At 46.9% G+C, this 26,095-nt stretch overlaps 1 protein-coding gene across 1 annotated transcript in view; it reads left to right on the top strand.

The window, feature by feature from the left end:
* ARHGAP39 (Rho GTPase activating protein 39) overlaps positions 1-26,095 on the top strand; it is a 103,058-nt gene that overhangs the window by 5,040 nt on the left and 71,923 nt on the right. Inside the window, exon 2 of the mRNA XM_026048160.1 lies at positions 20,444-20,522. Coding sequence (XP_025903945.1) covers positions 20,444-20,522 — 79 coding nt within the window. The remainder of the gene's footprint in view (positions 1-20,443; positions 20,523-26,095) is intronic.

Below are 26,095 nucleotides of genomic sequence, written 5' to 3'. Positions count from 1 at the left end.
TCCCGGCGCTTCGTGCCGGGGAGGATGAGGAGGTTATTCCCGGCGTCGCCGGAAGGCCGCGTGGCTCTGGCTCTCGCGTGGGTGGGGAGCAAGAGCCTTCCTAGGTCACAGCGGCTGCTTTGTGCTCCTGGTGATCGTCTCCCAAGAATATCCGCACCTTGGGGCGCCCTTCTCTCGATGAGACCTTCCTCCCCAGCATGGAGACTGAGGTACGAGCGACCTGGATCCTGTCCCCTCTGTGACATTCCCAGTGAATTTCTTCCTTTCCTCCTTCCTAGCACTCTATCCTCATGCTTATTCCGAAGGGCGATTCTCCCCTTTGCCCGGGTATCTTTTCCTTGAGGTTCTCGACCTCTACGTGCAGCCTGGCCTGAGCCTGCTGAGATAGGACCGCTCTTATTCTACAGCGCGTCCGGGATTAAAATCAAAGCCTGGGGAATATTATATAACAACGTGCTGCTTTTCCTGCCAGGATTTCGGCAAGATGCTGCTTTGATTGCCTGCCCTGGGCAGGATTTGCTGTTTGGAAGCATCTCCAGGGGGTTGTAGAGGGACGGACTGAGCAAAGACCCCTAAGGTGGCATTTCTGGAGCAGACTTGAGGCAGCTACGTCACGGCGAGTAGGGTCCTAATTGAGCGGTGTGATTAAAATCGAACAGTGGGCAGCAAGAGCGGGCAGGAATCTCTTAATTATTTTTAATTTCAGACAAAAGTGGCTTTCTTCTCCCCCCTTTCTCCAACCACAGAGAGCTTTGGTTCCTCCCTTCACCTTCTGTGCCATTTTGAAGAGCTGCTGTTGAAGCTGTCAAAGCTCCCGGCAGCTCTGCCGCGTGGCTGCGAGCAGAAATTGCAAATGAATCCATCACCCCCGCTTTCATTTGGAAACCTTTCTCTTCTCCTCCTCCTAGCCCCGCGTATCTAATCTCTTAATGTCACCTTAGTAATGGAGAGCGGGGTGCGACGGTTCGGCGCAGGATATTGTCTCCTCCGTGGAAAGCAGGGTGAGGAATGTGCTTGAAATGCCCTTCCCTCCCTCCCCACCCCTCAAAACCCTTGGAGTTTAAAGAATAACTTTGCATATTTTCTATCTTAGACTTTCTGCTTTAGAAGGAAGATCTCTTGTTTTTTTTATTTATTATTTTTTTTTCCCCCGTTCGAGGTGAATAATGTGCCTGGAAGTTCAAACCATAGCAAGGGCCTCTGCAGTAATTATTTCTCGTCAGACTTAGGCTGGCCTAAACAGTGCACTTTTCTTCGAGCTGCATGGAGAAAGGTGCCTGGACAGGAGTTCTCATTACAAACAGCAGCAGAAGTAGCTTCTGTGGGAAGAAAAGGCTCAGTCTAGCGGCGGTGAGTGGGGCTTTTAAGCCAACGCCTGCCTTAAAATCTGTTCTAGGGGCTCAGCAGCTTGATCGTGACCACCTTTCTCAAGAATAAATTGCTTGTTGGTAAGTCCCTGCATATCTGTGCTTCTGGTAGTAGTTACTGTTGTGGTAGACAGTGACCAGGAGTCCCAGGTACCTGCTGTGATCTTCTCCACCCTCGTTCTCCCTTTCCCGTTTTTTCCCCATATTGTGGAATGGGCTTCCAAGCCGAGTGTCCTAATAACAGCAGCACGCTTCTTGTCTCAACAGCATCAAGAAGTAGGAGTAAGCATGTTATAGAATATATACCTACGATATATTATAATCCTTTTGTGTTGGAGGATGAAAACTCAGGCCTGGGAACAAGGTTGCCTGCAAGCTTAAAGTAGAGCATGGGATGAGGCTGAAGAGTGCTCGAGTGGAGAAGACTGCAGAAGGCATTAGGATAAACACGGTGGGGGAAACGGGGTGGTTTTGTTGTCTCTACCCTCCCATCCAGTTTCTTTGGTAAAGGCAACTCTCCAAACGGGAGGCTGATGCAAACCCTTGGTTGAAACCAAGCTCGGGGCGCAGGAGGAACAGGTTTGGTGGCAGCACCTCTGCTGTGTGATCCTTCTCTGTGTAGGAAGCATCTGATCCAGATCTTCAAGCCACGGGTTACATGAGTCTCACTGGGGCTGCTTCCTTTGCCCTGGCTGCTGCTGCTGATACGTGTCCTTCGGAGTGTCGCAATCGCAGATGGTTCGAGGTGGTTCCTCAAAACGTAAAGGAGTGAGTGGCTAGAGATTGTGGGCAGTGACTCTCTGTTTTTGGCTGCAGTGAAGAGTCTTGCTTGAGCTTGCCTGAATATGGATGAGCGTCCTTCAGCTCTCGCTCATTCATTGAGCGTTTTTCTGCAGCGAATTGAAGCCCCTTGTAAGCGAACGGAGAAGATTTGTGGCTATCTGAGTAGTGAAGCGTCTCTGCTTTTAGCAAACGGGGAAATTAAGGAAAAAAGAAAGAAAAATTCAGTGTGTTTTTGGCATGCTTCCAACGTAGACCTCTGTCTACAGCTACAACGCAGGCTGGAAGACATCTAAAAACGCCCTTGTAGGTGAAACTGTCTAAATTTTCCTCTTATGGAGAGAAAATATCTTTCATTAAGGCTTTTAATGAGAGAGAAAGCAACCTTTGCTTAGCAAGAACACCTACATATTTGTAGCGGTAGAACTTGCTTTATAGGCCCTGTATCTCATAATATAGCTGCGTGCTTCAAAGCACCCGACCTGTAGCTGATGAGGACAAGGTGGAACTGCAGAATGGGAACCTCCTTTGTATTAGTAGGGAGAGCTGCAACCGTATTCACAGCTGCCTGGCCAATCAAACCTGAAATGAGGACATTTCGGTGTGGGCACGCTGGGGATAGGTGCTGCAAGTTGGTTTCGAAGCTAAATTGCCTTAGCTTCAAGAGAAATCCCTTTCTGTTTTGGATCCCATCACCTGGACTTGCGTTTTTATTCCTTTGTTTGCTCTCTGGAGCAGAAATGAAAGGCACAGAATAGCAGAACGAGGAAAATTATGGAAAGGGAAGGGCTGTGAGGTCTACAGCAAGTGTATTTAATATGCTAGGGCCACAATGAGAGCAAAAATATCCTGGAGCTGAGTGATTTTGTTCCGTTCTGGAGACCTTGCAAGCTGGGAAGCCGTGTGTGCTGGGGAAGGCTGCAGATCTGTGCAGGGAAGTAATTAAGGATTATCAGCAGCTCCTTTATGTCTCCCTCCACCCTTATGACTAGGATATGAGCGCTGGCTTTCTCTTTGCCTCGTGCTTCTCGCACTGATGCTGTGTGGTAGAAATCCTTTGGATCTCAAGATTATCTCAGGTTCCTCAGCTCTCACCCCAAGGTGGGCCATTGACCATCGTGCTACTCCTTTAACCACATCTCCAATCATTCAACTTAATTTTATGCGACTGCCCAGATCATGCCTAACAGTAGAATATTTTCAGAATAATTTTCTTTTTTTTTTTTTAATAAAATGCTGTCTTAGCTCTAGAATGTTTTTCCTTGATTCTTCAATATATTGACAGCTTCAAAATCAGGCCTGTGAGCACTGGCTTTCAGTTCTGAATACAGGCATGGATTCAGGCTTCGTGTAGGTGCTTCACTGAAGGATTTGGTCCTTTTTTGAGACTTTCTGGGGTGTATTCAGACTGTGCTGAGGTTATGGTGTCAGCATGGAAGAGATTTGGGGAGGAGGAACAGGATTGCTTCAATTTTCTTGCTTTCAATGCATCTTAAGTATTCTCTAACGGACATCAAATGTTTAAGCCAGCACGTTGTAGGACTAGAAGTTTTCTGGCAAGTTTTGGAGTGGTTTTGGTCAAAGATTTTTCCCTGCTATGATACTGGAGCTGAAATGAATGAAAATTAGCCTGCCTCCCTAGGATTAGGGCATGTAGCTTGTTGCAGTCACGGTATATTACAATATATCATGCTTAACCTTAAACATCTACCTTAGGTAGGCCTAATGGAGGCCTTGGAACCCTGCTTAAGGGGAGATGCCCAAGATTTGCTGCTCTCTAGACTCGAGCTAAGACATGGACTCAGGGGAGCAAGAAGCTGATGCCATATTGGTTATACCAAGTTGGAGCAGAGGTCTCGCAGGATCCAGCCCCGGGTGGACTCTGACTTGGTGCTTTGTGGCTCTGGTTGAAACCCTGGGGCTGGGGCTTTAGGTGGATGCAAATGGTGTAGTGCCATGGTGGCCTTGACCGCAAAGGGACCGTTTTCTGGTAGGATGGGGAAAAAAGGTTAGCATTTTTGGTGATCCAACAGATCCCTGCTACATACCTCGTCTGAGCAGAGTGCATGAGCTTAAATGCCTTTGAGGTGACTGTCTCTTACTAGTGTAAATAGCTGTATCTTAAATATTGCTAAGTGGCCTTTATTTCCCCGTTCCCCAAGTGCTCTCTTGATCCTACATTTTTGCTGAAATATAATTGCTCTTCTGTGAGTACAGGCTCCCGGAAGAGCTTTATCCTGGAGCTATGCGCGGGCTGGTTGTCTCCCTCTTTTTGAGGCTGCCTTGGTGGGAGGGAAAAGCAGGGCTCCTTCCATGACCAGAAGGTTCCTTTCCCTTCCTAGTGTGGACACAAACCAGGAGCTACAGTGAACCTGTGGACCAGGTAATTTGGGCTATAGCATTCAAACATATAAGCACAGACTATGTTTGACCCTTAGCCTGGCTCCTAATATGAAACGAGCCTCCTCCTTCAGAAGAGAAGGAATTGGCTGCCCTAGGAAAAAATCCAATTAACTTCAGCGGTCAAGGACAATCCATTAAAAGCTGTTCTCCCGGATCAGAAAGCTCCAACGGCATCTGTCCGTAGTCTCTTTATGTTAAACCATTGCTGTTGGAGCTAGTTTTAACTTAACTGGCGTTAACCTAGTGAGAACTGAGGCTATGTGAAGCTTTGAACCTATTTTTGACTCTTGCAGCATTTCTTGCCATGGTGAAGGACCCATCCATTTCAAGACCATGTAATTCCTTCTTCCAAAACATCCCCAGGAGGGATTTAGACTGGTCATAGAAAGGCCAAAAATATCCACAGGGATTTGGGGCGGGGGATATCTAAACCACAAAGATCAGGTAAAGAACAAAGGGCAGCAAGTGGAAGATAGGAGCAATAAGTGACTTGAGCCTTACTTGTATATAGGCCCTTAAGTAGTAGGATAATACAGTATCCTGGGAAGATGAGCTTAATTGGCAGTGCGGGAACGTGGTGGAGGAAAAGGGCATAACTGCAATGTTGATAGAGAAGGACATGAACGAGCAAGAGGAAAAATGGATGTGAAGGAAGGAGAGGATGCTCCAGGCGACGCATCAGATTCGCGTGCGGCGCGAGGGGCCGAGGCTCGTTGATGGTGATGAGGAATGAAGCGGAGAGCGGGCACGGCGAGGGGGCAGAAGGAAGGTCTAAGTGGACGCATTGAGGACGCTGGAAGCACTTTATTTCCCCCATGACTACTGGGTTCCTAAATAACCTTTGTAGGGAATCTGATTTGCGCTTCCTTGTTTGGTGGGACTCTGGGTGAAGCCATTTGGGTGGCGATGAGGAATGTGACAGTATTTCAGCGCAACTGGGCTCATTCGGAGGAAATACAGCGAGAGTTAACGTGCCTTCCATTTTTAGCTGCGCTTGTCCTGGGATGTCATGTCGTTAGGAAGGTCTCCTAAGATATTGAGTTAGACAGCGCACAAATACCGGTTGCAAGAGGTGCTGATTTGCCTTAACTAGTAGGATCTAGACTAGATTAGACAGTCTGTAGACAAGTCGCACACCACAGAATGGTTGAGGTTGGAAGGGACCTCCAGAGATCATCTAGTCCAACCTCCCTGCTCAAGCAGGGACTTGGATGGGTCTTCTGGAGTAGTGACAAATAATTGAACATAGCAACAAAACTGTGAATATGAAGCCTCTTTTAAATCACCAGGGCTCAAAATAATCTGACTTGGACAAAACGTCCCTTAAATAGTACTGCTTATTTAGGCTTGAAAGGATTGGAAATGATGCAAAGGGCGATTGCTTCCTAAGCTAAGACTGTAGAAGACTTCAGCTAAAGAGAAGACGATTCCCAAACTTTGCCCATCGAAAAGAGCTGTCCAAGCAGGGAGCAGCACGAGCAGAAAAACTGGTGCCAGTATTTGCTCCTCTGCGGCCACGTCTCCCTTCATGGACAGCACAAGGGACGCGGCCAACTCGATGCCACCGCCCTGGGCAATGCCAGGGTCAGGACCCGGCACTGTCACGGGGCTGGCATTTTGCTAGACCTAGCTGTGCTCGAGGCACTTCTGGTGCCCTTTTATTTCCCCGGACTGCTGCTGATAATACAGTTGGCTTTCCTGTCAGAAAAGCTGGTGGTTCTGGCTGTTCTGTCTGCTTCGCATATCCGGAAAATTCAAAAATTCAGGTCGGGAAGAGGGGTTGTGATTGATCCCAAGTAACTGAGAGGGAAGCAAGCTGTGCATTAACCAAGGACCGAGAGGCTGAGGGTGCAAAGGACCCGTCCAGGTTGGGAGAAGTCCTCGGATGGATGGAGGATGCCGTGGAGCGGAGCAGCTCTCCCTGACCCACCCTTCCCGACGAGCAGTTGTGTAGACAAAGTTCGGCCTCTAAATGTTTTATGGGCAGTCAGAGCTGAAAGCTGAGATGGCAGAAGGCAGCAAATGAGACCTTCAAGTAACAATATCCAACCACCACAAAAAAAAAAAAGGAAGAAATGCAATCAAGGGATTCATAGGTAGCAGTCAGATGCTATCTGAAATTGTTAATTTTTTTAAATATGGTATTAAGCATCCTGTGTGGTACGAACACTTGAAGTGAATTGGCACAGCAGTGCCAATTTGGTTTTATTTTATTTTTTTTTTCCCAGCCTTGACTAAAAGGTTTGCCAGAATGAAGAAGGAGGGGGGAAAAGCAGAGGGCTGTAATGCGAGTGGAATTATTTGAAGGTGAAGTGTCTTTGTTGCTTTAGAAAATCCATCGCCCCGAATCTATAGCGGTCGCGCTACTGCGCGGGCAGAACGGGTGAGACTTAAACTGACAAAGCAGAGCTTGTTACGTGCTGGGCTTTGCACTCGCTGCTTTGCTTGTAGGTGCTAATCAATACTGGGGGAGGAAGATTAAAACAAAGCTCTCCTGATGCTGCTTGGAACTGGAGCCTCATGCTGCTGCTTTCCTAGGAGAGTGTTCCCTGGCCTTTCATAAGGACTAAACGCTGCCTTTCAGAGCGAAGCCGTTGAGATGCATGGGGTATTTTTGGCTACAAAAGATAATGAAGTCTTAATGCAGCAATCCATTTGATACGGGGAGATCAAACGATACAAAGAACTCGAGCTAAAAATCCAAGTGTGACGGGACACAAATAGAAATGACAAAGTGCGTGGGAGCTCATCTGCTAGGCGTTCGCTGCCAAGCGGTCCTTTTGTCGCAGGAGCTGGGACATGAGATGGGAGGGCAGCTTGAAGCAAGGCCCTGAAACGAGGAAAAGGGATGGGAAGGATTCCAAAGAGCCTCCACAGAGGAAGAAGAAAAAATCTGGCATCTCAGTGCTTTGCAATTGCTTCTCGTACCTTTCACGGCTTTATTAGGCTTCCAGGGAGAGGGAAGATGCTGTTGTGGGTGTCCACCTTGCTGTGGTGGCTTGGGTTATCATGAGATGGGGGAGAAACAAGTGGAGACACCGATATCATGACTTATTGTTCCCTTCTCTGCAGCACCTTGAGCTGCTTGGTCTATTGGAGCCTGAATGGATCCTCTGACCAGTGTCTTTAAGGCTCCTAGGAAGGTGGAGCGGAGTTGGACTTCCTGAGTCATTCTACTTGATGTTACAAAGAGGCTGTCTCTTCCTTAAGCTGAGATAAGCTTAAATTAGAGGAAGGGCCTGTAGTTTAACTGTGCTAATGTTCTAGCCTCTAACCCTTTCGTATTTAATTATATTTCTAGGGATGCATTTTGTCCACAGCCCCTGAGATAAGCTAAGTCCAGACGTTGGATGCCTACTCTTCCAATTTGGTTCTACTAATTTTGTGTGATTCACTTACTGCCCCCACTCTCCTAGATGCACTTAGTGTTCACCAGTTTCGCTTTATACCTATTGAGAGGGTAAGAAAAGACTCAGACTGCTTCATAGGGTAGGAATTTTGGAAGAGATTCCTACTTGCAACTCAACTCTTGTGTCAGCTGGAGGAGGAGAAAGAAGAACAGTTGAAAATATTCAATATTTCATGAGGCATAGTCCAAGAAAACTTGTAACGCTGTGCTGTAATGTGAATTTTGTTTGTTTTTTAGAGCTCTCTCTCTATTGATTTGTCATTAAAGCCTGTCATGCTCCGTGTCCATTGTACAAGGGAGGAAAAAAGCAAATGCTTTATAAATAAATTTCTGAGGATGTACAGAGTGCACTTGGAGTAATGGCTGGGCAATAGCAGAGCCCCTTATTGGTTCTCCCGTTGTGCTTTGGCCACTGTTAATGGTGTGTGAGTTTTATTTCTATTTAAAGCCACTATGGGCCTCCGCTTTTCATCTTTCAAGTTTAGGAAGAAATGTAAAGAGAAATGTAAAGAGAAATGGAGAAGTAGCAGGTGGGTGTCTACCTGTCTCCCCACTTGAGATTCCAGCCATGTCTGATTACCAGCAACGAGCATGTTTTATACTAAACGTATGTCACACACTTGCCTCTGGTTACAGCACTCAGTACTAGTGCTATTTATCAGCCTAAATAGCAATAAATTATAAATGTGCTAGAAAAAAAATTGATGTTTAAAGAAATTTCCTTCCCCGCTTTCCCTTTGTCATCTTGTCTCATTCAGGCTATAATTTAGACCACACAAACATGGGTTTTAAAAACTTGGGTTGTTGAGCTTGGGATTAGCAGTCTTCATTCCAGCTTTCTGGCTCTTCCCGAAGCAGCTCCGAGTTATGGGTGGCTGGAAAGGCTGGAGTTCGGTGGTCATGTTGGCTGAAGCCATCCCTGGCACCAAGCGTGATGAAGGTATTGGGTGAAGATGTGTAGGAAGTCCTCTCTGCTGAAGCCCAGTGTGTCTGGCAGTTCTCATTAATCGTGTAGAATTTGTTGCTCCAGCCAACTGAAACAGTCTATTCTCAAGCCTGGAGACTGTCCAGCCAACTGAGGTAGGGTTGCCCAAGTATTTGCTCTGGGGCAGGGCTCTTGTGTATGCAAGAAGTCTACATCATCCAGAAAGCTTAGATTAAGCCCGGACATGGACAAATCCCTGCTTCTTGCCCAGTGTTGACTCTTCAGCATGTCCAACTTGGTCTAGGGCATCTGGACTGTGCTGGTGTTGAAGGTTTATGCTAGTTTTCCTTTCTTCCAAAACGCTGGAAGAAGCAAAGTTGCCACCTGCTCTAGGTTAGGCTGCATGGCCACAAGTGTCCAGAGCCTTGTGATGCCTGGGTCCAAAAGGAAGGTTCTACTGTGTAACAGAAAACTAGTCCTCTAGACCTAAAGGTGGAAAAATACCCTGTTCATTGATTAACAATGATCTGCCTTGGCAGCGAGTGACTTGGTCAGCCTGTTGACACTGATATGAACCATCTCCGTGGCTTGGTAGAAGGCAGAAGACTGAATTTTTTAAAAAACTTCTATTTGTGGTGATCCGTTCCTCTAGCTGTCTTGGGAAACAAGTCTATGAAATGAGTTGAGGATCTGATTTGGAGGCCCAGGTGGTACAAGACTTTCATTACAGCATAGGAGAGCGCTGGATGCTTTGGGCTGTATCATGACTTCAAAAGGCATTTTGTTGGAGTTCTTCCCGAATTGCCTTTTAGATCAACAGAGTTATTCCCTTATCCTTTCACTCTTGGCTGGCAGCACATATTTTTTTCATTGCATTGTGTTTTTTTTCTAAGCAGGATGTTCTTTGATTGCCTCTGCATTAGATAAACTTCCTCTTAGAGATCTCAGAGCCAAAACAGTGGCGTTTGTGCAGCCAGTGCCAACCAACTATGGACTTTCTCTACGCACGCTTATATAAACTCACTTTACTTTCCCTGAGAGTGTCCAGAACAGTTCAGATATTAAAAATCATCATGTTTCTGGTGGGAAATGATTGCACGGAGCTGTGCAGGGAGCACTTTGATACTGCGAGTTGCCAGCGTTGCCTGAAACCTGCGCTGTGCAAGACAGGCCAGGCAAGTTCTGAAGACATCATAAGGCCTAAATAACAGCTGCCATCCCTCCAGCTCCATAAAAAAAAAAAAAGCTGTGGTAAGCTCCCTTATCCTGTAAGGCAAATTGCCACAGGTTCCTTCAGGTGGCTAATGTGTGATGATTGACTAACTTTCCTCCCGCGGTGTTTTGTTCGGGGGGATCTAATCAGTGGGTAAATTGCAGGTCTGGCTGATTCTGCAGACCAGGCATCATCTGGCCGCCTTGGTGTCTGGGTTCCGGGTACTTGCTTGGCTTCGTAATTTTAAAGCAGGCTCCCAGACTTTTCGACGTGGTGTTAGTGGATTAAAGGCTTTAATTTGGGGCTCGGGCTCGTCGAGTTGCTGCTGTTTTAGCTAGTTTCTCCATCGGAGCTGTGCTCTGGCAGTGTGTACGTGGGCTTTCTATGAGCAGAAGACCATAGAATCACAGAATGTTCAAGGTTGGAAGGGACCTCTAGAGATCATCTAGTCCAACCTTCCTGCTCCAGCAGGGATACCCAGAGCATGTGGCACAGGGTGGCGTCCAGGCGGGTTTTGAAGACCTCCAGAGAAGGAGACTCCACAACCTCCCTGGGCAGCGTGTTCCAGGCTTTAACTGTAGGAAGATCAGGACTTTAACTGTAGGAAGGTTGCCAAGCTCTTCCAGTTGCCCCAATGGGGCAGCACCCCAAGAGTCTTTCCCTCAAGCATTTCCATGACTGCTGCTGCATGCTGATGTGTTGCCCAAAACGACAGCGCTCATAAATACAGCCATTCTGTTCAAATCCTTCCGTTCTAAAACCTTACATTATATGGTGTCCTTTTAACCTGCCTACCTATTTTTTCAGTGGCCCATAAAAGAAAGAACATCACTCGCTCTGCAGCATTTTCCTTGCCCTTCTCCATTGTAGGGATGACGTGGACACGGAGGAAGATCTTGTCCTCCCACAGGGACAGAAGACCGATTTGCTCGTGCAAAATGTCTTACATCTAAGGAAGCCTTTCTGGTTCTTTGCCCTTGGAAGCTGCTGTCAATTGGAAGAGGATGCTGCTGGGAATTGCTGAGGGCACCTAACAAAGAATTGGGAAGGTCTAAAGAGAAAGATGGCAGGTTTGGTAGCCTGTAGTCCCTTTTCCTCACTGCCTCTAATGTGTGGATGCTGAGAATGGGGTTGTGAATCAGTCCTGATGGCCAAAAATCCTTGGCCGTGTTGTGTTGAAACTCCTCTAACAGGTTTTCCAGAATGACCGTATAGCAAATCCTTCATTTTTGTGACATTGACTGCTTGTGTAATGCAGAATTCCCAATTTTGACCAGGATGTGAGTGATAAATAAGCTGGCTGAAGCTTTTCCAGCTAAGTGGTGGCCTCTCTCTGGCGTCTTCTCCTTCAGCATGTTGGAGTTTGGCCTTCTGCACATCCGAGCATTCATTTCAAGCCTCTGGAATTACAGAAAGCCTTGGAAAATGGGGCAGGAATGACTTCACCTTGGAGTTGAGCAACTGGCTTTGGATTGGGGAGAAAAAGGGAGCTTTCTACTAAATAGTTGGTCTATGGTGTTGCTGGGGAGTAACTCGTAACTACCAAGTTACTAAAAATGTTTTAATCTAATGGGTCGTCTTCATGAGCACTTGAGAACACTCCCAACTTCTGTGTCAACGTGTTCTTCCCTCAGAGAACCGACTTACTTGATACTGGATTGAGCTTGCTATCTGCTGGCCTAGCTTTAATTTTCTGCTCTGATGAGCCATGTTAAAACGGTGTAGTGGCCGAGCTGAAAAGTCAACTCCGAGCTCCAAAGGCTTGAAACCATCCATTTAAATATGGCTCATGCAAAATGAAGTTCCTGACTTGACTGGTGCTGCAAGTCCTTCAATGACTGTCCTTGCTTTGCAGCTTGTTTCTCCCACAGCAGCAGTGGGATAAACAAGCTTCAAGCCTACAACTTCAACCACAAATCCCAAACTTTGGAGTCAGCGCCTTCTCTGCTGGCCCTGAGTTACTCCCTTCCCCGCCGCCTCCTCGCTTGGCCTTCCCACTTGCCACCTCAGCAATCAGCTACCTGCTCTGGCACCGGATAAATAGCAATTAATCATGCTGACATCTATGCGATGACTTCCAGGACACCTACTATTAAGTGGTATAAACCCGAGGTTGTTTTACCCTGTCTGCTGTGGCCAGTCAGCTGCTTCTTTCCTTCATTAATCCTGTGCTATTAATTTTTGCCGTGTCCGTGCCCTTTCTCCTGCATTAGTATTGGTGCTAATATATTAAAGTCCTGCTGTGTGCTTGCTTTAACGCTACCAGTCTCGGATAGCTCAAAAATTGCTGTGAGGATACAGGTCCTGGGACAGTTGGGTGTATGTTTTAAGTCTTGGGGTTTCTAGACACATCTAGAAGTGTTTGCAGGTGGGTTATGGCTGCTCACAAGGCTGGAGGGTTGCTCTGGCGTCTTTGAGTCATCTAATATGGAGGCAATGTACTAGAGCAGCAGGTCAGTACCTTCAAAAGTGATCAGATATTGGACTGCCTTGCTGGAGAAAGGTGTGTGTCTCCAGCAGGGAAAGGTGCTAAAACTCCTTTGACCCTCTGTCCATCCATACAGTCACAGAATCCCAGAATGGTCGAGGTTGGAAGGGACCTCTAGAGATCATCTGGTCCAACCGTCCTGCTCCAGCAGGGACACCTAGAGCACGGGACACCCGGTCATATCCAGGCAGGTTTGGAAGATCTCCAGAGAAGGAGACTCCACCAGCTCCCTGGGCAGCCTGTTCCAGGGCTCTGGCACCCTCACAGTCAAGAAGTTCCTCCTCACATGGAGATAGAACTGCCTGTGTTCCAACTTGTCCCCATTACCCCTTGTCCTGTCACTGGCCACCATCAAGAAGAGTTTGGCCCCATCCTCCCTACATTCTCCTCTCAGATATTTATACTTATAGATATTTGTACATATGGATCAGATTCCCCCTCAGCCTTCTCTTCTCCAGGCTGAACAGGCCCAGCTCACTTAGTCTTTCCTCATACTAAGCAGAGCAGTCTCTACTAGGCAGAGTTTAACGTCTTCTGGTTGAGCTGTAGGTTTCCTCGTAGCTCCTGCATACATGTTGAGCTCTCCTTAGGTTCTTCTCAAGCCGTGAAGCTTCCTGCAGCTTGGTGGTTGGCCCTTGGCACAAGCAAGCGCAGCAAAGCCCTCAAGGTTGTGAATCCCTCAAGTTAAGGCTGTGTTTACCTCTGGTGTAAAGTGCCCAGCAGATGCCTAGCACCAAGCCATCTGTCTCCATAGCCCCTTTCCTTGGAGTCTTTGGGAGCATCTTACCTTTAATTATCACTTCCATTAACAGATTAACAGATGCCACGTTTATCCCTAGCGCTGTGGAGCAGGACCCCAGGCTGGAACATCGGGGTTGTGTGACAACCCCCGATGAAGAGAGTCTCATAGCTGCCTGTTCTGCACATTTACAGTCCCATACCTCCTGGGGATATATATTTCTCTCGGTAATTGGCTCGGCCACGCTCCAGCAGCAGGTATTACAAATGCCACCAGTGATGCAATGTTCTTCAGCTCGTTACGACTACCGGGCTACCTCTTGCTGAAGGGCTGCCCTGCTTTGGGACACTTCCTTCCCTCCTCCCTTTACCCTTTTTGAGATTGCAAATGCAGTATTCCCCTGAACTTTCGTTTCAGCTCCTGCCTACTGCTTATGGAGCTGCCAAGTCAAGCTTTGCTAGACTCTGGTTAGCTGCAATGGGCTTTGGAGGCCCGCAGAAGTTAGGGGACAGTCTTGTGGGGTTTGCTAAAAAGCTTCTCCAGGTTGTTCCATCTGCTGCGTATTTCTCACCTCTGTTCTGCTCATGCTACTGCTGCTCATTGAGGGGTTCAGGGAGCTGGGTCTCAGCTCATAGTACTAGGGCCTGTGTCCTCCTCCTCCAGGAGCATCCCTGTCCCTCTGCTTCTCCACCCCATAAGGTGGAGGTTCATGGGTGGAACCCATGAGGTTCTGCGCTCAAGCTGAACACACGTCTCGCTGCACGTGCCCAAGTTTTATATTCCCAGCTCATCCTGGAGAGCTTGGTGCGAGCTCTGCCCTCGTGCCCACATGTTCTTCTGTTCTTCTCCTGCCTCGGTTTCCCTGCAACCTCGGAGCTTCTGCTGCAGTCACACTTTTTTTTTTTGGTCCTCTTCCTTCTCCTGTCCTCCCACCACTTTGGTCTCACTGCTACTGTTCCTTCTGCCTCTTGCAGGGGAAAAAAAGGATGTTTTCACACTTCACATCTCCTTGAATCTTTGATGCAGGGCACATGTAAACTTATTTACATCTTCTTTGTACTGCTCAAACCTCCTTTCCAATCGCACACGGTTACTAGAGCTCTGCTGTAGCCTGGTGAGAATTCAGCCATCGTGCTGAGCTTATCCTTGTAAAAAAGACCCAGTTTCTTGCTGTTTTGTGGGTGGAGGGTGTTGCTGGACCAACGTGAGCTGTGGGCACTAAGTCGGCATTAACGCACGGGAGGCTGAGTCGCAGAAGCAGGACGTGGGTTTCTGGAAAACGCGATGAAAATATGTAAGCTCTCCAAAGAATGCCCTCTGATCTCTGTTGGAGCCAGTAAAATGGCTCTCAGTTGTGTCAAAAGTGATTAAATAGGGGGGAAAAATCAGGGATTGCTGTAAGCTCCCTCAGGAGCACTGTGGAGCTTCCTGCAGCCAATTGTACCTCTCGAGGGTATTCCAGGTGCTGGGATTCGGAGCTCCCAGCTCAGCCTGTGCCTGCACCTGGGTGCAAGCTGCAGTTTTCTAGGCAGGAGAAACAGGGGCCTCTTCATGCCTAGCTGGTTGCAGAGCTGCAGCTTTAGATGGCCGGAGTCACACACATGCAAAAGCAGCCGCTCCTTCGATACCTCTTTTCCTCCCTACCAGCATGACTGGAAATAACTGGGAATAATTCCCATTCCTGGGTGTCCTTTCTGCTTGCCCTTGGGCACAGGGCTGCTGGAACCCATCCCTGGAAGAACCTGCCACGCGGGAGGCATTTGAGGAACGGAGGAGGTCGAACGGCAGGAATCTGCTCCAGTTCCTCGTGGTATCGGCACCCGGGATGCGGACGGAGCAGGCAGGGCTCCGTGCAGAGGAGACGGGCGGGTTCTGCGTGCGTTGCTGGCTGGGAAACCAAAATAGATGGGATGGAGTAGGAGGAGGCCGATTTTGATGTGGTAAGAAGCAAATGCTGGTGGGGAGCTGCCTTGAAGATGGGAAGAATTGAAACCCGGTTCTCACGCTGAAACTTAAAATGAGCTACCTGTTTGCTGCTGGTATGTGGACGGGTGACACTGGTTTCTGCATGATTATTTTTGGAGAGCCAAGAGGAAGGGAATTGTTGGGATTCACAGAATCTGGTGAATCTGGGATCTGGTGCAAAAGGTCCCCTGGAGGACTCTGGCGTGGGGCTGGACTTGTGCTGGAGTAAAACAGGCTTGTGCACATAATCCTACACAGCAAACGGTGTTTTGGGAGCACAGGGATGGGGTTGGGTCCTTCCAGCCCCACGCTGCACTGTGCAGGTCTGGAGGCTGATCCTGCAGCAGGGTCTGAAGCTCCAGGGTTGGTGATCCTGGTCCGCAGGTACGTTAGGGAGTTAATAACGGGTGTCAGAGAGCGCCCCGGCTACCGGCAATTAAACGCTGCCGCTAATGAGCTTTTTCGCCGCTTGCCTCGTGATTGCGGAGCGGCGTTCCTGGTGCAGCCCCCTCCTGCCGCAGCCATTTCGTGCGCGCCTTCAAATACAGTTCTGCAGCAATAAAAAAATAAATAAATAAAATAAAATAAAATTTGCATATCTTAAGGAGACAGATTGCTGCCTTCATCTGTCTGCCTGATTAGATGCCAGAGCTGTGCCGTGTTGCAGCAGCTTCATTCTTCCTTTTTCTCAGCATTTACCTTCTGTATCTCACCCGCTTTGATTGCAGCAGTGCCCTGCCGGGTGGCTTTAGGATTTAAAAAGACTGGCCACTGTTATCAGGTACCACGTGTCCTCCTGGCCCACCACGTGCAGGAAACCTGGGATGCTCTGACCTGCAAAGGACCTGGCTCATAGGACCCTGCAAAGGAAGCCCAACACAACCCCAGCACCACCAGCCTCGACTCCAGAACAGGCAGCTACAGTCGGACGCATTGGAGGTGGCAACCCCACCACGTCTGCACCACCGGGACGATATTTTATTTTTTCAGCCCTGCATCAGTAGAGCTGTGTCTTGCAAGCTCCCCTAACGCGACACGGAAGGGTGACGAAGGACCTAATGGCACATAATATCATAATTCATGTTGCCCGGCTCCTTGGGAAGGTGGCCCTGGCTCGCTGCAGTTGTCTAACGTTGTTTTTTCCCACGTGTAAGCAGTAACTGGAGGAGTTCAGGCCCTGCTCAGCCCTCTTGTGTAATACTGACTTAAGGAAATTAAGAGATCATTAAGAGCATTGATAGCGAGTGCTTTAGCCTCTGCTGCTTCTTGCCTTGGCTTCTTAAGCAATCTTCAACAGGATTTACCAGAATGCTTTTTTTTTTTTTTTTTTCAAAAAAGCCCCCAAAAAATCCTACTTTGTATAATTGGAACAAATGAGGCACAGAGGAGAAACCTAAGCAACTTTCTTTAGAAAGTCATTCCCTCAAGGTTAAAAATGTTCCTGAGCTGAAAACCTAGTGTCTTAGTTTTGACAGTCGTTTTTCCTCTTACAAAATGATTTCTTGAGACGCAGGGTAGGATTTGGCATAGATGTGCAACTTGCCATCATTTCTGCTTGTGCGTGGCTCTTCTACCTCTTGTGAGATGGGGTCCTGTGCTTCCAAAGGCACAACCTTGGATTGCAAACGTAGCTGCCAGAAGAACTGCTGCCTTTGGTGTTTCGTGCGCACGTTGTGATCTGAGTTTCAACGGCAGCAGCAGCGTTTTGCTGAGGGCTCCTGTTGCCCCAAGAGCCATCCTGGAGATTGAGTTAAATCCCCATGGAAGGAGGAAAGTTTAGGAGATGTCTTGCGGTTTGACATCGTTATCTGCAGTGTATCATAACCAAAATGTGCTTTTCTTGCTGGATATCTCCTCTCTGCAAGATTTTGGGGTTAGAGCACGGTAGCTGTAACCCTCTGAGGTTGTGCAAAGACTTTTTGGGTGACCTTGTGGATAGCCCAACCACCCTGCTCTACCTCCTGCGTTTAAAATGGCCAAGGCAGCTCATCCTGCAACGACAAGCTCATGTCCCAAATGGAAGAATTGCGGTAGGCATCGGACTTACTGATGATATTAAACTATTTCTAGCAAATATCCCTTCTCTGGCACAGGAACGAGCTCTTACTACATTGCTGACCTTTCGAGTTGCCATGACAGCTCACCCTCTAGCTTCTATTTAAGGTGGGCAGATAATACTTGTTTACCCGAGGTAGAAACCAGACTGTGTGTTTGGTCTGAGGCTTGGAGCAAGAAGTCTAGTCTTGGCTGTCTGTGTTTGGCTGGAGCCAGCAGGACTCCAGGTGGCCCTGAAAGGAAAGGAGGCTCTTCACTTGTCCTAATGTAATGTTAATGGCTTGCTAGGAGATGATTAAAATTGCTCTTCAGCTGCTCGTAATCACCCTTTGCATTTGTTTGCTGCTTGAGACATGGCAGCTGGGTCATAAGTAGAGAGCTAGCAGAGCAAGGCCTCCTGTCTGGATGTGGGCATCACGTGTCTCACCCAGCCTGGGTGGGAGAGCGACCTGAATTGTGATGCCTCATGAACCTCTAGAGCAGCACAACCACCTGAACAAGGAGCTGGGAAGTTGGGCTTAAGAGAAAATGACCAGTAAGCGCTTGGGATCCCCAGCAGATCCCCTTAGAGACGCTGGGTTTCGGACACAGGGTCTTTGTCTTAGTGATGGCCAACACTGTTGGTAGAGTTGGGAGGGATGGGGCAGCTGGCTTCACCACCAAGGATTGGGATGACTGGGAAGCTATGGGAAATAGGGAGTTATCCTTCTGGTTTAAGGATAATGGAAAGGGAGCAGATGCCAAGCACCTCAGTTTGAGACACTTGACTACAGACCTCAAAACTACAAAACCAATTTGGTTTTGTTTTTCTCAATTGAGTTGTTGGGTATTTTTTGTGTGTTTTTTTGTTTGTTTATTTTAGGTGGAGGTTTTCTTTTATGGAGTAAAATAATGCTGAAGAAAGCTTAGTATGCTAGAAATGCTGATTTCCTTGTTCCTTTCTTCCAAAGATGCCTTTAAGCCAAACTGCAGAAGTTAAAACTAATAAGCAGTCCTGGTGTTTGTGTGGGAAGGAAAAGGAAAACAGTTAGGGGCCTGATTCATCCAAAAAATCAAGAGACAAATCCTGTTAATGCTCTGGAGTGACATAATATTGGGAGGGAGTAGGTGAGCAGGAGACTGCGTTGGTTGGCTTGGAGAGACCATGGGAAATTATAGGTCTCAGAACTGGATGAAGCCTCTTCTGATGATCCTGAAAGCACCTGTGCTGTTATTTTTATTATTGTTGTTGTTGTTGTTATTCTTATTTTTGCAATGGCAGGAAGCTTTTTTAGGGACTTCTGGATTCTAAGATGTAGACCTTGATTTCCTTAAGGAAAAACCCAAGCCCTGAAGTCCCCTGTGCACAGGACGCACCTGGATAGCAAGTGTGCTCTAATTTCTTAAATCTGGAAACTGCCTCTCCATCTTGTCCTTATAAAGGGTGGAAAGAATTCATTGCAATACCCTTTTTATGAGATAGAAAACCCAATGTAAAATCTATTTTTATTAAATAGAATTAACAGATTAAAGGGCTAATTACAAAGGATTTACAATAATCGCCAAGTCTCAGAACAAGTGCAGTCACGGTATTCCTCCTGCCCATGCCCTAGGTCTAAGGGCTTACCTAGAAATCTCTACCTCCTCGAGGATGATGAAGGGCTGGTTATGGGGCTGGTGGAGTCGTCTTCTGTTGATTTCTAAGTCAAAATATTTCATGTTTTGGTTTGATAGCTGCTGGTAGGTGAAGAGTTGTCTTTACCAACTTGTTCTGGGAGAAGGTGGTGATTTAATTCAGTTATGTCTGGGAAATGGTCAATGAGTTTTTGTCATTGAATCAAAGGAAAACAGAATCAATGAATTTTTCAAGCAATGTGATAAGATGTTGTTGTTGGAGAAAGAGCAGGCTCAGAACATGAAATTCATGAGTATAGACTTTAACATTTTCACTGCCGTCCTACGCTTTCCCGGAACTAATTAACCAAGTGGGTTTCCTGCCCCGTAAACCTTCAGAAATGAATATTCCCTTTATCATGCTGCCTTTTGTTCCCTGTGACGTATGGCCCACGGCGTGGTATCCGAGGAGCTAAAATGCTGCGGGATAACAAAAAAAATGTTGTGAGGACTGAAACGAAGGTGGGTGTCTTAATGGGAAGACTCGCGGTGCTGAGAACCCACCAGTGATTCGGTAAAAATTCAACTCCTTGCAAAATGAAGTTGAGGAGAGTTGCTTTGAAGATCAGGCGTGTTGCTCTTCTGACTAACCTGTTTTCTGTATCATAAGAGCTTCTCTGTGCGTGTTCTTTTTAAGAGTTCCTCAAATTAAGCAGCAGTCTCTTATTTTCCTACGAGGAAAAAAAAAATGTCCAGCGTCATGGACAGAAGGACAAGCTTTATGACGAGCGTAATGAGGAGAGTTAAGCAACAGGATCTTCATGAACACGTTGTCCTAGGCGTATAAGGATAGGAAGGGAGCTTGAGCTGCGTTTCCAGAATGATGAGCATGAATCACTTGGGTCCTCTGTCCTTTGAGTAATGCTGTAAATCTGTGGTGCCTGCAAAAATGTTTTCACAACCCACCCATGCCATGCTGTGTGCATATTAACTTCCACGGAGTAGCATCTCTTAGCTGTGCCTCCCGTTGGGTGAAGAAAGCGTTGACGTCCATGTGTGCTTTCTAAAAATATGAGCATGCTTTCCTGTGTGCAGTATTAACAGAGCTCAGCTCTTCTCGTTGGCATCACATTTTCACGAGGAGCCAAGCGAAGGAAGACGTTTGAGAAAGGGTTTGTCATCTGCAGCGTGTCGTGCTTCCCGTGACCCACTGTTCTGTGGTGAACTGTTCAGCATGGACGATTACTTTGTAGTCCCAAATATACCAAAAGGGTAGGTCAGTGAGTATTTTCCATGTGCTCTGCAACTTTTAAGGGAGGAAACTTGGTGTGGTTTGCGTTCTTTTTGCGCGATACTTGCCACTGCATAGACAACACAGTGGAGTGAAGGCATCCCTGGGCCACAGGAAAAAATAATAGGTGTAACCCATAATACTGGGAGTTCTTTTTGTGGAAGAAATTTTCAGCTCTAAGAATTATTTTGATCTATCCTCTTGTACCGGCTCAGCGTACAAAGCTGGAACCGGGGACTTGGTAAGCGGTGTGCTGGAGGAGGAGAACCTACCCTTGTTTGATGTGGAGGAAAGGTGAGTGCACAGCGTGCCTTTCTGCGGAGGAAAACTGCCCAGCCTGAAACAAGAAAGTCAGCACAGGAGAAGTGACTTTACTATATGAAGAGAGGGTCTTTGGGTGTCTCCCTCTTTTTGTTGTGGAAACCTCTGATATCTCCTTTTCACCCATGCTGGCTTGTGATGGTGCTCAAGACTGAGCATCTTGATGAACCTGGGCACAGCTTGGAGGTGAGCAGTGGTTAAGGCATCGAGCTCTTTGCTAGAGACATACCATTACCGCAGTCCTTTGGTAGCAGTAAACCCTAACTTTGCAAATTATTCATAAAAGTCAAAAATCTCTGTTAGTCTGGGCACAGATTTACAATTTTGTTTATTTGGTTAGTTCTGAGGCAGTACTTTTCGTCGTAAAGGCTGCTTTTGACTTTCAGCGGGCTGAGTGCCTAGTGAGGTGGTTCTCATCACTGTGGAATAGCAGAAGGTCGTCTGTGTTGGCTATGCTGCTTTTTCTGCTCCAATTGTCTAAAATGGTGTGGGAACAGTGCTTGCTGGAAAGAAACCAGATGCTTAGCCAGTGACCTGCCAAGACGATGCGGTGCTCCTGACTTGGCAGATATCTCAAGTCAGTAAACTGGAAGGAGAGAAGTAATCCTTCAGGGAGACTGGGCAGACCTCTAAAATGGGGACTAGCTGTCATGAGGGGACATGAGTCCCTGCTCTTGATCTCTCCGCACTGCATCGGAGGACCATGTTAACCAAACTTGGGCCAATTTAAGTTGTCTACATTAAATTGGGCCCAATACATCTGTAACTCCTCTTCAGTTAATCCCTGCCACCAGGTTGTCTTCTACTGGCTTTCCCTGCCAGTCTTCAGATGTGGTAGTGTTGGTCCAAAAGGCTGGAAAGGCTGCTAGAAGACCGAGACGTGGATATCTTGATGGAGGAGTAGACTTGACGGAAACATGGAGCTTGGACACAAAACAATCAGATTTGGTTCCGCAGCCAATTTAAGAACAAGTCGCAATGGATGACACTTCCAGGGGGTGCTTAGACTCAGTTCTGTAGCTTCAAGAGGCAAAATTCAAGCAGTGTAGAAAGAATCGGGGAGCACCAACTAACTAGAGGCATATTCTCACTGTCAATGGAGCTGGATGAAATGGGAGAACACTGTGTTGCTTTAATCACATATTTGCACCGAGAGGAATTAAACAGGGGTCTGAACTGATTTATTTAAAAATAAGGACATGAGGCCAAGCAACAGCAGTGACTCTGGTCCCAGTGTGCCTAAGGTGTGGCTGATGTTTTATATAACTGGTATTTCCCAGCTGCCAGATGGACAAGATCATGGTGATTACTTTGAACGCTTGCTAGTGTCGTGATGATTAGTAGTAACAGTGAGCAGTGATGGGAGTGAGGAAACAAAGGGTAAATCCTTGGATAGTCGAGATTTGTCTTCAAAAATGCAGTTATAACCAAAAAGTTGGGGTGATAGAGAAAACGTGGACTGAGGAAGCTGCATTTTGAGGGCCTTGTGAGACACTGGATGACGCTGTAGAAAGGTTAAAATCAGTAGCTCAAATGTTAGATTTGATCTCGCTTGAGTAGCCATCTCGAAATATGTTTTGAGGCTTGGTTCGCAAAATGAAAGCTCAGAGAGGTCCCTCAGAACAAAGGCGGGAAAGCGGCAGAGCTGAAGGGCACAAAGCAGAAACTTGTGAGGTTTCATTGCCCAGATATTGCCTCACTCCGTTGGAATGGCTCGTCGGGCGGCCGAGCACGATGTGGTGCCGTCAAACAAGAGGGCCATTGAAAGCGTGGGTGCTTGGCCAGATGTTGTTGGGCACCTTCACAATAGCCCTTTCATTTCCTGGACCCGAGATCCTAGGGAAACCCGGAGCCTCCTCGCCTCAAGGGAAGCGAAGGGCAGCGCGTAGAGCAGCAGCATGTGGTAAAAAGGGGACTGGGACATCTCTCGTATGAGGAGAGACTGAGCGAGTTGGGCCTGTTTTCTCTGGAGAAGACTGAGAGGGGATCTGATCAACATGGATAAGTTCATGAAGGGGGAATGTAGGGAGGAAGGGATCAAGCTCTTCTAAGTGGTGGCCAGTGACAGGACAAGGAGTAATGGGTGTAAGTTGAAACACACGAAATTCCATCTCCAGGTCAGGAAGAACTTCTTGACTGTGAGGGTGCCAGAGCCCTGGCACAGGCTGCCCAGGGAGGTTGTGGAGTCTCCTTCTCTGGAGGTCTTCAAAACCCGCCTGGATGCCGCCCTGTGCCACATGCTCTGGGTGTCCCTGCTGGAGCAGGAAGGTTGGGCTAGATGATCTGTAGAGGTCCCTTCCAACCTTGAACATTCTGTGATTGTGTAAAAAGCTGGTAGCTCCAGGGAGTGCAGCCTGTATCCCAGGGCAGGATGAAGGATGGCATTTGGAGGCTCAGTGTGCTGGAAAATGGGATGAGTATCCTGAATCTGTCAGGAGTGCAAGGTGCTAGCTGGAGGAAGGGAGAGCTAATTATAGCTTCACATTTATCTTTGAGACTTGGGGGGAAAAAACGCTGTGTGGATTGGATTTGTGAGGCCCTTAAACAGTGTTTTGCTTTGTACCAAGTCCAGTCTTGGATTTTTCATGAATTTGCTTCAGCTTCTGTTGTTCTGTACCCGTTAAAGATGTGTCACATAGTACAGCAAGTCTCTCCGTTTGCCAGGCCTAAATAATGTCTTGTCTTGAAGGTCTGTATCTAAGCTCCACAGCATCGTTACAGCTTCATAATGTCCCGAGATGAGGTTTTATAGACCATCTCTGTGTTCTCCATCCATGGAGAAACCATGGAAGGTGTCCCCAAATCATCCATGCTGTTTTTGTGCAGTGAGCAGAGTTTATTTTTGACCTCCAATTTGTAGCTGAAGTAGAAGAAAGAAAAACAGATGTACTTAAGTACATCATTAAGATCCAGATTACTAGATCGAGATTAGTCGATCTTCATGCTGCCTTAAGAGGCAGTGAATGGACTCGTGGAGATGCTGGAGTATGATGTTTCCAAACTGAGGATGGTGGTGAAGTGAAGGTAGCACCATTCAATGAGCCCCATGGTACTTAAGCCAAGAGAACCTCCTAGGAGCTAGTAGATGTTTGCCATGGATGAGATGATGTTTCTTACAGAGTAGGTAGTGAATCTCAAGATCTGTGTCACAGGAGGTTGTGGAGATGGATGGTATCAGGAGGTTCGAGAAGGAATGGACAGTTTTATAGATGATAAATTGGGAGGGTTATCTGCTGTAACCTTCCTAATGCAGTGGCTGGGGGGCACAAGGGGACAGGGGTGACAGCCAGGCCCTATGTTCTCATTCCGCTTGAAGTATGGGGCTAGCAAGACCTTAGGTCTGGCCTTGCAGGCTGTGTCAGCACTTAATACTCTAATAACGTCAGGACTTTGGATATGTTAGGTCAGACCAGGACCTGATTTAGCTGCTCAAATTGCTACCTTTCATTTCTTAATTAAATTCTCTTTCTCGTATCCATTTGTCTCTGAAATGCTCCTGTCCTGGGACATTATGTGAACGCATCTGAGAGAGGCCAAGTGAGATTTGGAGCCAATGATGTCACAGGAGCCTATACTTGGTATAGGTGCAACTGATGGTCTCGTTATGTTGGTTTTTGCTTACAGGCTGATGCTCTCCTGAAGTTGTCCAATACCCACTATAGTGGAAATGCGAGGGAATCATTCACCTTGCTAAAGAGGCCATGATTTAAACTGCTTGCCTGATTTTGTTGTGCTATCTTGGAACTATTGCATGACTTCTTGGGGTTATTTGAGCTCAAATGGCTTCTGATCTCAACAGCTAATACTTGATAAAAGTGGCGGCTGTCAAGTAAAATTAGGTGGAAAAAAAGGCTACCAGTAAAACCGAAGTTAGCTTGAAAATGGTGAAATTATTTATGCTCTGTTCACCCATTGAAAAATAAAAATAGAGTTAATGGATCTAGCTATACTTATAATCACTTCACATTTCTTTAGGTTTTGGTTGTAGGAGAATGGATTTAGTAATGGAATTTCACAGTAGTTTAATCTTTTCATCCTGCCTAATTATTCTATGCATAAAAACTACCCTAAAATAAAAGAATAAAGCTCCTTTAAAAAAAAAATAGATTTTTATTGTGTATTGACACCGTCACCTGAACTATTTTTCTGGTTTGAGTCCCTGGATACCCTCTAATTGGCTGCAGCGAAGAGATTTGAGCTCCTCATTCCACTCCAGACATAAACAGAGAATTGATTGTCATAAATATCCCAGCAAGCACCTTTAGAAGCAGAGGGGAGGAGAGGAAGCATTTAATGCACGAGCTGAAAGTGCAGCCCTGCTCATCTGAGTCTTGCAAGGAAGAAAACGCTGCAGCACAGGAGACATTCAAACAGCAATTGCTTAGGAACGCCTAGAGTAACTTTAAATTTAATGCCACCAAGTTGTACTTGATTATTTGAATTTTACTATTAAACCCTGAGTTCTGCTCCCATCCATTGGTGCAAAATGGAAGAAGTATTTCTGAATTCCTACATTAAGTCGTGCTACAGAGGTGTTCATCTCTACCTTCCGTGGGAGTGTGATGAATCCAGCAGGTCGTGTGGGCAGAGGAAGCTGCACCCCAAAGCTTAGGCTGGTGGTTTAGGGCGAGGACAGCTACTCCAAACAACCTGATTTGGCCCCAGGAGTGGTGGGTTAGGTGGTGTGCGCTGCTCCGGGTGGGATCAGGATGCTATCTTGATTGCCTTATTCTTCTCTCTTCTCATCCTTGGCCAAAATAGCAACTGAAAAGATGCCTAAAACGGGATCCGACTTCAGCTCAAGTACCCAACTGCAAAGCAGCAAGCCAAAGCACTTTCAGAGCCATCTGATGCTGGAGACTTCCGACTTCATTGAGGACTCTCTGCACGTAATTTGGCTTCAATGATGCTAATTTTATTTCAGACCTGAAGAGGGACTTGGGTGCCCAGAAGCATGTGATCTCGCCTCCGATGTGTCAGTTGATCAAAAAGACTCTCGGAACAAGAGTGGTGAGGCATCTAAGGGGGAAAACAACTCATCAAAGATGTAGCTGCTAGATGGCAAGATGAATCATTAGTAGCTGGATTGATTTATTGCAGTGTGGAGCTCTTGTCAAAAAATGGTAATTCCAGTGGGGATCAGACATGTTTAAAACGGAGGAAATGGACCAAACCCATGCAAGTGCTATGAAAACTCAGCTGTGGTGTCAAGATTGAAAGACCTCTACAGCTATCTCTTGGGTTCTTGATATCTTCTTGATATCTTCTTCTTGATATCTCTTATTGAGTTGTTCTTGGATCCTAACAGAGTGGTTCAACATAAATGATCCTTCCCAAAGCATGAGGCTGTCTCAATTTTCACTCGGGTGTCTTCCTTTCTGGAAAGCAAGGTCCCTTTTGGGGAATCGTGGTCTTGCGCAGCTTACCAGCAGTCACGGCTACCTATTGCATTCAACCTTTTAGGTCCGGTAAGAAGCTGCTCAAAATTTTGTCGTGGACAAGGAAATCATCCAAAGCCCACAGAAATGAGAGGGATGGAAATCCAT

Source organism: Nothoprocta perdicaria, unplaced genomic scaffold (assembly GCF_003342845.1).
Source record: "Nothoprocta perdicaria isolate Ctin4 unplaced genomic scaffold, notPer1 scaffold_517, whole genome shotgun sequence".
NCBI lineage: Eukaryota > Metazoa > Chordata > Aves > Tinamiformes > Tinamidae > Nothoprocta > Nothoprocta perdicaria.
This window is presented reverse-complemented; position numbering and strand designations above follow the sequence as displayed.